Below are 16,434 nucleotides of genomic sequence, written 5' to 3' on the forward strand. Positions count from 1 at the left end.
GTAGTCAAATTCAGGTTACCTGGTTCAAAAATTAATCAGACAGTCCGATACAACTTCTCACCAAAGAATGGACCGTTACACCGCCATAAACATGTTCCAATTTATAAATGAATGCACATTTGAAATGCTTAGAATATTCCGGATTTAATTCATATTTTTTCATATTTTTTTGGCAAAAAATAAAAATAAAATGCACCGTTACGGGCCGTTACGCCCCCGTATCACCGTTACACCCCGTATCCGTATCGGTATCGGAGGGCACTGTTACGCCAACCGATACCGATACGGGATACCTTGTAAGCCGCGCACAAGCTTTAATGAGCAGCATTAAATGAGACGAGCGAAGAGCCATCTCCTCATACACTACTTTACATGCGGCAACTCTCTATTCGTCCTACCGTTACGTGTTCTCGACCTGTGCCACGCGTCCCTCCACCACAGGCTTACAAATGAAAATCTGCTGCCGCAGAGTACAACGCCTCGATTTTGCTAGGCCATAATTACAGATTCTCCTCGATTCTACTGTCATTGCTAATTGTCAGAGGAAGTGTAACGAACCATCCATTCGTCTTTACTGCATAAACTTACTCCCCGAGCTCGCACTGCAAACTCGTGGAGTAGGGGGCTTCTGTTATGGGAAAATATAATCCAACCAACTTCAAGGATAGCTCGGCTCGACCATGTTCAAGAACGGTTCGGCCTGACCACCTTCGACGTCAGCTCGGCCCAATGAACGTTTGTTCCTGAGACACTTTACCTAAGAGAATCGACATGAAGCTAGCGCCTGCTCTCATTAACATAGCCCTCAACAGGATGAGGTCCCAAGTTTCTGGTCGCTCATGCTTGCCAAGGACTAGATAACCTAATATGATTGAAGAACCATCGAGAACAGCTAGAGCCAACGAGGGATCAGGTCCTTAGTTCGAGCTAAGTTAGTCGCGATTAAATCAGCTTGGGTCATCTTCAATTAAACAACAAAGTCAAGCTCTGTTAAGCTCAGTCCGAGTTGTCTTCGATTGTTCAACAGAGCTCGGTTCAAATGAACTCGGCTCGGAGCGTCTTTGCTCGACCAGATCAGCTAAGGTTCAAGATCCCCTCCCAGTAACGCACGACGAATATAACCGCCCGACGCACGATTCTAGGGCAACCAACAACATCACCGTTCGCGCACATCTCGCCTGATGGCTGAGATCGTGCCTTAGATGATGGGCCACCCTGTCCTACGAACATTATAAATGAGGGACCCACCTACAGGAACAGGTATGGAAAATCTCTCACCTAGAACCCCTTTACACTACTAGACCCAGATTCCTAGCCTGACTTTGGCATTGGAGGGTTCCCTGCTCTAGCCAGGGTCTCCATTGCCTTCCTTCTATTGTGCAGGTGCTCGGAAGGTCAGCAGATCGGTGAGGGTGGACTAGATTTTTGCATCAACAATTACCATTAAATGATATGGATCTGCTTAATTTTTCTGGTGTGGTCCACCCAAGATTTGGATCTGCTTAATTTTTGGAATAATATTCTTAAATGATATTAAAAAAATAGATGGATGACCCGGATAAAATATATATAACAAGGTGGACCACATAGAGCACGTGACAAGATTGGCTGGTGTACCACACAGACCCCCCCTCGAGCTCCGAGTGGTACAATGGTTCAAAGGAGATCAAAGTTACGTGGGCCACACAATGATGTATTTATTATATCCACCCCGTTCATCTATTTGGTGAGATCATTTTAGATCATTAACCCAAAAATTAGTCATCCAAATCTCAGATGGACCACACCACAAATAGCAGTGGGACAATGATTCTTACCATTAAAACGTTTGCAAGGCCCACTATAGCATTTATTTTACATCCAATCTGTTCATAAAGGTCACAGATACCTGGATGAAGAGGAAAAACAAATATCATATTGATCCAAAACATCTATGACCCCAAAATGGTTTCAATGGTAGACGTTCAATCCCCTACTACGTTTTGCAGTGTGGTTCACTTGATAATTGGATCTTCCTTATTTTTCGGCTCAAACCTTACTACAGGCTGGCCAAATGGATGACTGGTTTGGATATAACAAATACCTCATGATGGGACCCACTAAACTTGGTGACATCAACACACGTACGCCAGCCAATCTGCTTTAGCGGATTTCCTGCGAAAGCCTTAGGCAGGAAGTTCCAACACTGGAAACCTAGGCGGGCCCACCGTGATGTTTGTGAGAAATCTACCCCGTCCATCCGCTTTATGAGCTCATTCGAGGACTTGAGACCAAAAGTGAGTGGGTTCCAAGACTCAAGTCGGCCGCACTAAAGGAAAAGGTGGGTAGGTAAATTCCTATCGTTAAAACCTCCCCGGGTCAACAGTGATGTTTAAATGCCATCCATACCATTCAAAACGTCATTTCTATAGGGATGAACTAAGAAGACAAATATTACCCTGATTCAAAACTTCTGCGGCCCCACAAATATTTCAAATGTGTACGTTCAATCCTCACATTTTCGGCCCACTCAAGTATTTGATCTGGCTCATTTTTGGTACCGTGTCCTAAAATGAGCTCACAAAACGGATGGGCGAGGTGGATTTCTCACAAACATCACGGTGGGTGCCACCTAGGTTTCCACAGGAACTTCCTGGAAAAGGCTTTCGCTGGAAATTTGCGCCGTAGGAATTAGGTGAGGATGGGACTTGACTGTGGGGCTTGGGGTGATGTCTGTGTCTTAATTCCACACCGTCCAACAGTTTTGAAAGATCATTTTAGAATATGATCCCAAAAATAAAGGAGATCCAAATCTTACGTAAGCCACACTACAAGAAATAGTAGTGATTAAATCCCCATACAAAGCAGATCCAATTTTAGTTGCATTAGTTTAGTTAAACATCGCATAGCTTAGTACCCTATACAAAGGAAATTTATTATGTGCACTTTTTTCTTCTTCTTCTTTTTTTCTTTTCTTTTCTTTTGAGATGTTATGATTTAAAAGTGTGTATTAAGGTCTTTTTAACAATCCTTGAAGTTTCATTGAAAAATTCAACCATTTTGCGATAAATTATGCGATACAAACAATATATCCCATGCGATAACTGATACATATCCGTATCTCAAGGGTGCGATACATAGCGCGATACCGATATTTCGAACACTGCTTGTAGGTAGGCTTGTAGCTTAGAGCCTACGCTTGAAACAAAATGTAAGAAAGAGGGAAAAATGTAGAATGTATTATGTATGCAGAGAGAGAGAGAGAGAGAGAGAGAGAGAGAGAGAGAGAGTTTGGGGTGAGAATATTGCAAATGGAGGAGAGTACTTGGAATTAAGAAATATAAGAGATGAAGAGAAGAAATATAAGAGAGACTTGGAATTAAGAAATATAAGAGATGAAGAGAAGAAATATAAGAGATGAAGAGAGTAAGAGAGTTTGGGGTGAGAATATTGCAAATGGAGGAGCTTTGGAAGCCTTTTTATAGGCAAAAAGTGTTTTTCTTGCAAAAAAAAAAAAAAACTGCCAACGGTCAGATTTCTGACTGTTGGCCAATATGCGATCACGTAAGTTGTATGCAATCGCATATTGTCGCACATGTGGCATATGCGATCGCATATGTGCCATGATCGCATATGCCACCATCTCATATGCGATTTGCATTTGAGTGTGCACATATGCGATCGCATATGCCACCATTCATATGTGATTTGCATATGAGTGTGCGCATATGCGGTCGCACATGACGACGTTGCATGTGTGATATGCATTCTTAACAAATTCCCCATGTAAAGACGCCATGCATTAAGGCTAGTGTTGTATGAGCTCACATTTAACAGTGCATCATTGACAGTGTCTCGTGCATGTGTTGAACAGAATCTGGCAAGATCACATCGTGCGACTTGTGCGTGCAAACCTGCCACTGTGAGTCATTAGCAATGGCTTGTTCATTCAAAAATGACACCGTGGCCTCTGCAAACTACACCAAGCGTCATTGATAATGACTTGCTTGTGCAAAACTGACACTGTGACTCATAGACAATGCCTTATTACTGAAGAAATGATACCATGAGCAAATTACACCATATGTCATTGATAGTGACTCATGTGTGGAAACATTACACCGCGAGTCATTAACCCTGCCATATGAGTGCAGAAATGACATTTTGTGCTCTCTTAATGCAAATTACACCATACATCATTGAAATTGACGCATGTGTGGAAACATGACCCTTGAATCAACAATGACTTCTGGGTGTAGAAATGACTCCATGCATCATTGATAGTGTCTTCCGAGTGAAGAAGTGACACCAAGGAACCTTTACTAGATGCAAAACTACAACAGAAGTTTGAGACAATGACCCCTATGTGAAAAATGAAGTGTTGTGAGTGCGTGACGTGTGGTGTGATTGTGTATGCATGGATGCGTGCTTGCATTGATGCATGGAGGGGTCTATGGGAAAAATGAAGTGTTGTGAGTGCGTGACGTGTGGTGTGATTGTGTATGCATGGATGCGTGCTTGCATTGATGCATAGAGGGTTCTATGAGCAGGTAAGAAGGAAAAAATGTCAGAACTTATGACGCAGGACATCCCTAATTATGATGCATGCTCATGGAGATAATTAAACAGCGGAAATAAAAGGAATAAATGATATAAAATTCTAACAGTAATCATCATAACTGAGAAAATCATAAAGGAAACATGCAATGGAGCGGGCCATCACTACAACCATGGAGTATGGAATTCAATTACTACTTAGGTTGGATCCGGCGAGGGATGAGACCTCCCGATCTTGCATGGTCACACCCAATCGATCAATGAAGATCACTAGTCCGAAGAACCAAGAAGTTTCTCGGATTAGGAATTTGAGAATTTGGGGATTTAGGGTTTAGATCGGTTCTCAAGATTTTGATCGAAGAAGAATTAACCAAAACTGAAAAATAGAAGGAAGAAAGTTATTACCTTGAGGAAGTTGGAGGGGCACAAGAAGAAATTAAAAGAAGAAGATCAAGGGGAGAGAAGAAGCACCATTAGAGAGAAGAGAGGAAGGAGGCAACCAAAGGGTTTGCTTTTCATTAATCAATAGTTGAAATTCGTGTTTAGGGCTTTAGCCCACTTAAATAAGCAAATAAAGACATAAAATTACTAAAATACCCCTAGAATAAGCAAATAAAGACATAAAATTACTAAAAGACCCCTAACTAAGTCAAAAACACGCAAATAACATAAGTATGGGAAAGTTTGGGCGCTCGGTCTTCTTTCTCCAATCTTCCTTCACATGTGTCTTCCCTAAATGGGGTCTTCTATATGTCCAATCACATGTGAAAGGTCTTCAGCTCCTCAATAGTCGCCTATCCACAAGGACGGCACTTGTGGTTGGCGCTTTCTTCGTTGGTACACCTTGAATGCACTTGTGTCCGCATCAACTTAGGAGTCCAATTATGTTCAAATGTGTCTTTAAAACAAGATTGTGCTCAAATGTGCCAATCTGGCACACTATAAGTGATATTCTGGTTTTGCTTGGCCAGATGCCAAAATGGGGTGTCTACACTTATATGCTTCGGATCTTCTGAGATTTCTTGTTCTTTTAAATGGTGACAAGAATTTTATTAAAGAAGAAAACAGAAGGATAAGGATATAAAGGGCCTAAAGTGCTGATGAGAACCAGACCTTAATCATCATTGTTATCATCACCAATGCCTTATCCCAACTAATTGGGGTTGGCTATGAGAATCCTTTTCTGCCCTTGCACTCTATCAAGGGCCATATAGTTAGACCACAAGTCATCAAGTCTTTTCTTAATACCTCCACCAACATCCTTTTAGGCCTTCCCTTGCCCTTTTAGAGTCTTCAACTTTCATCATCTCACTCTTAACTGGCATAGTTCTTAGTCTCCGTTGCCCATGACCAGCCATCTAATGTAGTTTTCCTCATCTTATTACATTTTAGTGCTACTCATTTCCCTCGAATGCATTCTTTTTAATTCTAGCCTTTCCCATCTTTGCACCCATCCATCTTAACATCCTCAATTCCCCATTTCAGCCGCAATCAGTGATATTTAAATATCGGCATCGATGCACATATTGCACCCCTGGGATACAGAAGCATGTCTGCATCGCATGTATCGGGGAATGTATCATTGTTATAGGAAAACATTAGGAATGATGGAATTTTTCAATAGAACTTAAAGATATGCTCTGGATAGTAGCGAGTGGGACAAGATGATTTGGCTCAATGATAGATCAGGTTAATTCTCTGTTCGATCTTTCTATGGTTACTTGCGCGGGTTGTCTCCCAATGAATAGAGCGGTGCCACATCCCATGTGTGGTCTTATGGGGTGGCCCCACCGAAAGTCATGGCTTTTGGATGGTTAGTTGGAAGAAAGAGAATTCTTATGATTCATAACCTTAAAAGAAAATCCATGATCCTTCCAAACATATGTGTGATGTGTATGAAGGATGTGGAATCGGTCAACCACGTTTTTATTTATTGCAAGGCTATTACGATAGTGTGGCATCGTTTCATCTTTTCTTTTGGTTTGTCTTGGGTAATGCCTGAGTCAGTTGAGGCGCTTCTACTGAGTTAGCATGGTGTGAGAATTAGAAAAGAAAGGACTGCCGTGTGGAGGATGTCTATTCTAGCTATTTGGGCGAATGATTAGTGTCGTGGGTTTTCTCCCCACAGATGTTCGATTCCCCTCCCCGTGCTTTACCCGATGCATGTGGTTTGCAGGTGATTGTGTGCATCCACAGGGATTAGTCTTGCCTTAAAAAAGAGCATGGACACCCTGTCCTCGTAAATTTTATTATCTATTTTAAAGGATTGTAATGTTGCTTTTATGCTTTCTTTGTAGTTTGTGGTGCTAGCTCGGTGCCTTTTGAATAAAATTCTTTGTTACCCTTCAATTTTTTATTTTTTATTTTTGAAAGAGATGATTACGCACTTAGAACTCAAAAGATTATAAAAAAGGCATTGACAACAAGTTTCTTTTGTGTGGTGTCCTAAACTATGTGCTCTCTGACACAAGCGATTTAATTATATCAAAAACGAGTTCATATAATTCATAATACAATACAAGTGTGAAAATAGATTCCTCCAAACAATTTTTGTAGAAAGTGGATTTTTTAGAGTTTTTTTTTACGAATTTTTGAAAATTTTCGGTAGGGAAATGTATTTGTAATGTATTGCTGAAACATATCAAATTGCAATGCAATGTATCAACGATATGAGGGGATTTTATGCAGGGTTTTTGGAAAAATATTGCAATTTATCATATATTACGATATACCTGTGACGCACATTGCGATATTTTGTGAGGTACAGGGGAATTTAATAAATCCCATATATACTGTATCAACCATATTCGATATTGATAATATTGGCTGATACTGTCATCTCTTCTCTTCGCTCAGTGGTAGACACTGTGTGTCTCATATATGAGGTCAAGCGTTTGACAACCCATGCGTGTGGGGTGGTAGTGTCTGTTTTTCTCACCTTTCATAAAAATAAATAAATTTAAATCTCTAGGTACACTCATCCTATGAACAAGTTTTTCCTTAACTGTCCAACATTTTGTCCCATAAAAGCATGGCTGGTCTTATAGCTATCTTATAAGATTTCTCTTTTAGTTAGATTGGTACATGGCGATCACATGAAACTCTAGAGGCACATCCCCATTTCTTCCTCCTTGCTTGACTTCCATGGGCAACATCCTTCTAAATCTCTCCACTCTCATGAATTATCGACTCAAGAAATCAAAAGTGGGCATTTTAGGAAACTTCTTGGTCAACAATCAAAACTTGTTCATCTACGAACAACATACACCATGGGATCTTTTCTTGCAAATGCCTTGCTACATTGTTAGTTAAAAAGAGAAAAAGCCCTTATGGATCAAAGAATAGAAGAGAATACAATCAAGGTAGAATCAGAAGCTATTTTGCACCACGATAAACAAAGTCATCCCTCGAAAGATCAGCGAATGAGATCACTTTAAGCTTGGGACGGGGCATAGCCCAACAAACAACATACAAGAGGATCTTTCCAATCAAGGTTTTGAGTTTTGACTGATTCATCTTTTCCATAAAAATTCTGCAATTCCTTTCCTTTGGAAACCCCACAATACTGTTGTCGGAACCATCTTCCGATATTTCTGTGGGGGGAGAACAACTCTTATTTTGACCAAGGTATTAAATAACAGTTACATATTGACCGTATTGGCCGATAAAAAAAGAAAACAAACACCATAATGAGGCTGAATCTTTTGAAAGAAAAAGACCATATTGGCCAATACGGGCTTATACACCTTGTATTGGGACCATTACAAGGCCGATTAATATTTTAAATAGCGTATGTAGCATAGCATAGCTATAACGAAAATAACGCATTTACCCTGTAGTGTACACTACAAGGGTAGCATACACTACAAGCTACATTAAAAAAGGTTTTAAGTGATTTTAGTTTAACTATTGATGTAAAATGGTGGCGATCCATTCTTCTCACATGTGGCAATGATGCATAGCTATCTAGACCATCCAAATAGTGGGTCGTATTGTACATGCAGCATATTTGAACTTATACCCATATCGGACCATCTTGACCATCTATAAATGTGCCTCCATGTGTACGGGGGGCGAGGACTTGTGATTCTCTGTAAATGGTGTGGAACCCACACTGTAAGAAATGACTTAAAACTAATGCTCTCAAAAGATCTCTTTCGAAACCTAATGCTCAGATGCATGCACCCTTCCTGCTCCTAAATCCAAATTTTTTATTCTCTCCATTCACTAATCCATTGAAGAGGAGACTTGGTCGATCAATCGACCCTGCAAGCAGGCTGCTGTATTTTCAAGACCATTGGAGCCCAAACAAAGGAAAAAGTCAGATTTCCCTCTTCCACTTCTATACGGCTACGAAGCTCAGATATTTAGTTTTTTGATTGATTGATGAATCTCTTCTTGAGCTTCATAGAAGTATGTTCTTGCCCCTTAATATCTGTTATCGAGTTTTTTTTTTTTCCCACTTTTGATGAAGATTTATGGTTTCTTTTGGGATTAAATTTTATTTTATTTTATTTTTTCTATTTTATGATGCCAGTTGCTATGCAATATTTGGAAGATAGGGTTTCTATGCAATTATTATTATTATTATTATTTCAAATCTTTTGTTTTACGGGCCAGCTGTGGTTTGTGTGTGACATGCATGCAACCCATCCAACCATCACATGGGTCACCATGCTTTAGTGGAAGTGTTTGTGTGGCTGTGCATTGTTTTCCATTGGCATGGCCCATGTGATGTCTAGATAGGGTGGATCCTTCTTCTTCTTCTTCTTCTTTTTTCAATTTTGGGGGGCTGTTGCTGTGCAATATTGTAAAATATGTGGTGTCATTAGTGCGTACTGTGTAGTGTCCGCGTGATGACGATGGTTGGCTTGTTTTCTGTGCTGTGGCTGTCTTTTGTTTTCTATGATCTTTGTTCCTATCATATGGTTGCCCATTGTTTTGTATGGTTAAATACTTGGTATGTTATTTGTCATCTATTGTGGTTTGTGAGTTCGTGACTTGTGAATTCTTTTAATTTTTAGTAAAATGAAAGGAAAACGATGTGTCTAAATGAGCGAATATGTGCATTTTAGCATCTCCTGAAAATTCCACTGCTTTTTTTCATGTTTCCCCGGATTTCTGATTATCAGCATTATTGATATTGTTTCTGTATCCCCAGCCAACGAAACTTGTAGCAATACCTATACTTTGAACACTGTTTATATGTAACAAGCTCTAATCCACCACTTCATGCTTGATTTGTGTAATTGTTGTTTGGTTAGGGCCTATTTGGTTGACTTTAAGAAGGTCAAGCTGATATTACCTGATAGATAGCATTTTTGCCAAAGAATGGCCTGTTGCACCATCAGATACATGTCTAAAAAAAAAAACATATTTGAGATCCTCACATTTTTTTTTAAATCTTCATAAAAAATTTCTAATTTTTTATTTTCTCTCCTGAAAAAGGGCTGTTAAAGGGCCTTTCAGCCAATACAACCTGTATGTAGAGAAGCTTCGGGTCTGAAAGATAAATGATCAGATGCTTGGGCTTTGCCTCACAGGAAGAGCTACCGTTCGCTTGCATTATGTGTGATAGGGGTGGTCACTCGCTACGCTTCAGCTGGGTTTTGTTCGTCTAGTCTTGTATGGGCATATAGCAAAATATAGCTGGCTAGCATGCTGTATGCCCGCCTTGAATGACTTCCTCCTGTTGAATGGGATCATATTCCTTCTGTTTCGAGGCTGCCTGCCTGCCTGGCCATCGACCACTAGGGCAAACAACAAAGCTCTTATCGGCACTCGATCTGGGTGGGTTTTGCCTCCTATTGCCACTGTCCATTCCAGGCAAAGATTCATCATCTTCAGTTGATCTACCTCATACTTGAGCACCTCATACAATCATGTTGGGTGAAATGTGACCTTGTAAGATTGTGTTAGGTGAGCAACAACCACTTCGTCAGATAACAGACTTACGGGCTAAGGGGTCACACTTTGGCCATTATCCTACGAAGAGATTCCTGAGAGCCAGAAGTATAAAAGGAATGGGCACATCATTACACTGATGTCTTGACCAAATGAATTTGTTGGTAGTGGAAGTGTTAGAAAAAGTGAAGGCAGCAATAACTGGCAAAATTTTGTAGTTAAAATCTAATAATTTCAAAGCTGAAAAATTGTAAGCGCGCTAATGCGTGCCATTACCGTTTTGTAATACCATTAGCACTTTATCGTGTGTCTCTAATTGCTTCAACTTGTTTGTTAGCTTTTAATTATTTCTTTGTACATGTTTGGGAAACTTTTGGCTTTTTATCTGAAGCTAATATTCAATATGAGAGTCAGTCAAATAATTAATAATGCCCCATTCAAGTTGCAGCATATTCACCCTTTTGGAGTCGCTGCTTTGAAGATTATGTTCAAAATAGATTCTGGTCATTTTACTTTTCATATAATGGTTGGTTGAATTTGGAATTGTTGGATCCTCCCACTGTTGTATTTCTACTAGACTGTAAAGACCCATTATCAAAATCTTTTAAATGCAGCCACATGTTCCAGTGTTTTGATTTAATTTGAAGTAAACAGGCACCTCTGCCTTTGGAGGCATTGGAGTGCATCATAATATCACAACCGTGACAAATGCGCCTGTGGTTAAAATCTTACCAGTGGTATAGATAATTTACTTCTATGTAAGAAATCTGTCTTTTTAATGAAACAAAAAATATCTAATAAATCAGTAGCATATTTTTCTTCTTTTGGCTCCTTTGTCCTTGTTTTTTTTCATTTCTTTTATGTAATGTAGATTGTTTTTCTTTCTTGGCTTTTGTTTTCTTAGGTGTCATCCTCCAATGTTATACACTGGCTGCCATCACCACAAGGGCAAAGGCTCAAACTTCATGCTTGTTAAAACTTGTAACTCAAGCATTCTTACCTCTTTGGAAGTCCTAACACGTTTAGTCGTTTACATTGAAATGCTGAACTTGTTTAACATCTTGGGGGAATCATTATCTATCACCGTCTCCAAAGCTCTGTGGTCTGCTTAGGAAGCGTTTTTCGCCAATTGTTCCCATCTAAGGCCCTATCCTTGGTAAGTGGACATGCCTCCATGCCCCATCTCACAACCTCCATCCAAATCCTCTTAGGTCTTCCCCTTATCTGCCTTCAAAGTTTCCCTCTTACTAGGTCTTCTGAGTTTTTAGCAAATGGCCATACCATCTCAATCTGCACCACAATTTTCTCTTATTTGTGTGACTCTTCAACTTCATCAGATGATCCCACTCTTGATTTATCCTTCAAGTCTTCCCACACATCCATCTTAATACCATCATCTCTGAAAAGGTTTATGCATGGGTGGATTATAGAATAATTGATTTAATTGGTTTCGGTACAGGCCATGAGTTTTTTTTTTTTTTTCTACCCATGGCAAATGGATGTGTCAGAACATGAATATTGTAAAATGCATCTTCATTTTTTTTTTCCTCTTTTGATAAACGTTGTTGTAACTTATATCTTTCTCATGTGTCTTAGTATCATTCAGGATATCAAGAGCAAATGTCACGTTGGCCAGAGCAGCCAGTCAATATCATAACCAAATGGCTAAAGGATCACAACCCTTCCTTCACTGTCGCAGATTTTGGCTGTGGTGAGAACTTAAAACCAGGCTGCTTCACGATAACTTTGTTCATGCTTGTTGATATTTGAACTTAGAATAATTCCTATGGATCTGTGCTTTATCCATACTTTTCTGGTAGTTGTGTTAAGTTATCCCCTTCAATCATGTTTCAGGAGATGCACGACTTTCAAGAAATGTGAAGAATAAAGTCTTCTCGATTGATCTCATCTCAAATGACCCATCAGTAATTACTTGTGACATGTCGAGTGTAAGTTCTCTTACTTGAACTACTCAATCGGCATCATTCACGGATGATACCACTATGTTTGTTAGATTTGGACACTCTCTTCTCATGTATTTCCATGTTTTTCCAATTCACTGGCAAGTCAGCTGAATAGAGAATTGTATGATGCACTAAGGTGTGTCTATATCATCTTTTATGAGATCATCACATCTGCTTAGTTTATGGTTGACGCTTCTATGTCCGTTGTCCATGCAAAAGTGTATTTGCTTAGTGATCTTTCCAATCATTCCCATTTTGCATGCTTTAGTTTCTATTTTCATTGTAGATGGGACTTCATAATTCTGTTGTCAGAATCACTTTTTTTGTTTTTTGTTTTTTTTTTGTAAATTTTCACTTCATAAAGTAGTCTAATTTCTTGAAACTTTTTTCTTATGTAGTTTAGGGGTGTATTCATGTGTGCGTAACTCTTTTTTAACATATGGTTCAAGGGAAAATTTGATGCCTAGATAAATTACTAGTAGATAAATCATGCACATTTATTTTTCATATTGTTGAAGTTATGATAAATTAATGAACATGTGGGCTGTACAATCCTATGGTCTCCTTGGATGATTGTATAATCTGGACCCTACACTTGTATGGTGGACTGTAAACCTGTATGGTCCATCTTCTCTTTTTTCTATACCATTGTACCCCTCACTTATCATATTTGAGTCCTAGGGTGCATACATCAATTTGTAATATGTGAGGGGCATTTTGGGCATTTTTGTTCTTTTCACTAAAGTGAATATAAAGAAAGGAGGGGACGTCCAACCCTAATCCTCCTCTTTTTCCATTCTCTCTCTCGACCCTCCCCCTCTTCTCCTCTTTCTCTTACATCTTTTCATAAACTACATGATAACAGAGAAGGTTTGATTAAGCTAGAGTCTTCCCCTCCTTTCTTCCTTTCTTAAATTTTTTTTTTTTCTCCTCGTTCTTTCTCTTCTTGTCTTGGTATTCTCTTGTGCTGAGAGTTTAAAAAATCTAGGATTTTCTTTTTGTTTGCGCGCTAGGCTTGTTGATGGTTGGCATGGGAAGATGTGAGTGGTGGATGTAGTCATCCTCGTGGCGTGAATATGTGTGAAACTGTGCTTAATTGGCCCACGGTGATGTGTTAGGATGATTGGTGAGTCTCGCGAAATGTGTTGTTCGTATTGGCTCAAGTGATTGAAGCTTTCAAGTGTACAGGCATTTCAATGCAATTTTAGTAAGTGGTGTGCATTCATTTCAATCCATTTGATATTGTGTTTTGATGGAGACAAACATTGAGATCAAATATGGTTCCATTAGTTCAACTAACGTTCTTGGGGATCAAATAACCTCTACAAAGTTGAATGGGATAAATTATCTTCAATGTCAAAGTTTGTGCAAGTCTTCTTGATGGCTCAAGGGAAGTTAAAATGCTTGCCCTCAATGAAGCCTCATGAGAATGATTATAAATATAAGTGGGTTCAGGAGAACGCTCAAATCATGACATGGTCATGGAATTGTATGGATAATCCATTAGTTAGATGTTGTGTTTATTGATATTGTGAAGGAAGCGTGGGATATTGTACGAGAGATGTATTCATTTGACAAAAACATCTCTCATACATATCAACTGCCTAAAGAAATATTTACATTCTAACAAGGTGATAATCCCCTTGTAGAATATTTCTCGAAGCTTAAAGGCATGTGGGAAGAGTTGAATGTATATCAAACCTTTGTGATTGATCTGGAAACACAATGTTCGCAGCATGGGGAATTTAGGGTAACCAAATTGTTTTTAGGATTGAAGCTTGAATATGAGCCATTTCAAGCCCAAATCTTAGGTGAAAAGGGTGTATTATTGTTTAATGAGGTGTATGCAAGTCTTTTACTGTTCCCCAAACATCTAAATGAACTAAATAAAAAGGAACTAAACTACTCTTTTCCACATGTAATAGAAAAGTAGTATGATGATGTTTACTAAACTAACACACTTTGCACTTTAGACTTGACACATACGACAAGGAAGGAATAACACTTCTAAGAATATTAAAGGATGGATGACTGAGACGATAGTGCCATTAGTAAGGAAATATGTTCTTCTGTACCACTGCACCAATGATGTTACGATCAAGATAGTATACTCGTCATGTTCATGTCCTCCACTATTCTTTTTTGTTTTTAGATCCTGAAAAACACAATGTGAGGATAGAAGGTCACCGTTTTCTTCACTGTGAGTGCAATCGTCTCTTGTGATTGTTGAGTTGTAGACGTAGAATTAGCTGGGCAAGGCCCACCGTTTTCTTCACTGTTCTCTCCAATGTAAGATGCCTGAATAGCACATGCTAACCTCCCATGAAGATCTCAACATTTTTCAATAGAGTGGTCTGTGAGCCCACGATGCATGCATTTTCTAGGTCCACGGCTTCCTCCCAGTTTACCACGACCACCTGGATTACTTTTGTCATTGCAACCATGGCTAAGGCCTTGATCAATAAAGGATGTTGAAGCAAAGTTGTCATTGTTTCTACTTGTAGAGCCAAGAGATACCTGTTGGAGGGAGCATACATACATGTCATTAAGATATGGCACATCCTTGCCACCTAAGATCCATACACCAATCGATTCATACGCATGTTTCAAACTAGATAAGAACTTGGCTATACAAAACTCCTCTCGTTGTCGACATAGCTTCTCCAAATCTATAGTAAGGGGTTGATACACATTCAACTCCTCTCACATTTCTTTAAGTTTGGAATAATATTCACCTAGCATTTTATCGCCTTGTTGGGTATTAAATATTTATTCATATAACCAATATGTACGATAGATTTTTTGTTGGATGGATGCGTCTCTTGTAATGCATCCCACACTTCCTTTGCAGTATCCAAAAACATCACGTTAGCACTAATGGATGATTTCATACTATTCTACAACCATGTCATAATTTGGGCATTCTTTGGATCCGTTGTTCATATATACTAGAACTCTCATCGAGTTTCTCTGCGGTCAAATATTTTAATTTTCCTTTAGCCATTAAAAATACTTGAATGGACTTCAACCATTAGAAATACTTTGTTCCAATTAATTTAATAGATTTTATCTTGACTCTTAAAAAATCAAATGGATTATGGATCTTGTTCTTGAATCACTTCACTTCCATTTGGGATAAGGGACAAGAATATATACCACAAGCTTATATGAATATGGGCTGACCTTTCACGACCAAAGAACACTTGTACACTCCGAACAGTATGCACACCACACTTGAAAAGAATAACCAGCCCACACGTCCACGTGTTCCAACCAATCATGAGGGTTAATGATCATAAACACAACGTCTGACAAAGGCAATTGGCACACGTTCACACATCCTACGAGAGGCAATGATCTCGAACACTTCATCCATTTCTCTTTCACGCCCGAGTCATTACAAAGGCGTGGCACAACAAAATAAGAGAAACCCTGAGTTTTTTTTTTTTTTTGAAAGAGATTTTCGGCACAAGAGGGATGAGATAGTCCAAAAATAAAAGAAGGAAACAAGGATAGGGTAGATGGGAGAAAGATGAATTAGATTAGCAACAAGATTGCTCTGATACCATGTTGAACAATTTGCTTGTTAGTATAGTATGTCACTATAGTAGGCACTATAACATGTGAAAGAAGAGAAGAAAAAGAGGAGGAGAGAAGAAGAGGAAAATCCTAATTGAGTTGGACTTTCCTCTCTCCCCTTTATAACTAAACAAATCCAATATGACAATAACAAATGAAAAAATACCCAACATATCCTAATCAGTGTTTCAAATAGCGCCCGTAGCGTACGCTACGTCGCGTAGCGTGGCCGTAGCGCTACGTAGTGTCCCAAATAGCGTAAATCCCCTGTAGCGCACGCTACGGCTACATAGCGCGTAGCGTCCATAGTGTAAGCTACAATGTATTTTTTTACTATTTTAGTTTTATTATTATTTTTTCACGTTTTCTTTGTTTCTAATGTTGAGAAATGTGACACTTGTTTTGTACTTGATACTTTTAACCTATGGGATTTTTATTTCTTTTCATAATT

At 39.1% G+C, this 16,434-nt stretch overlaps 1 protein-coding gene across 1 annotated transcript in view; it reads left to right on the top strand.

Moving 5' to 3' along the window:
• Positions 1-16,434, top strand: part of LOC131239837 (ribosomal RNA-processing protein 8) — a 44,057-nt gene that overhangs the window by 23,735 nt on the left and 3,888 nt on the right. Inside the window, exons 4-5 of the mRNA XM_058237718.1 lie at positions 12,037-12,151; positions 12,295-12,389. Coding sequence (XP_058093701.1) covers positions 12,037-12,151; positions 12,295-12,389 — 210 coding nt within the window. The remainder of the gene's footprint in view (positions 1-12,036; positions 12,152-12,294; positions 12,390-16,434) is intronic.

The sequence above is a fragment of the Magnolia sinica genome, chromosome 3 (assembly GCF_029962835.1).
Source record: "Magnolia sinica isolate HGM2019 chromosome 3, MsV1, whole genome shotgun sequence".
Lineage (NCBI taxonomy): Eukaryota > Viridiplantae > Streptophyta > Magnoliopsida > Magnoliales > Magnoliaceae > Magnolia > Magnolia sinica.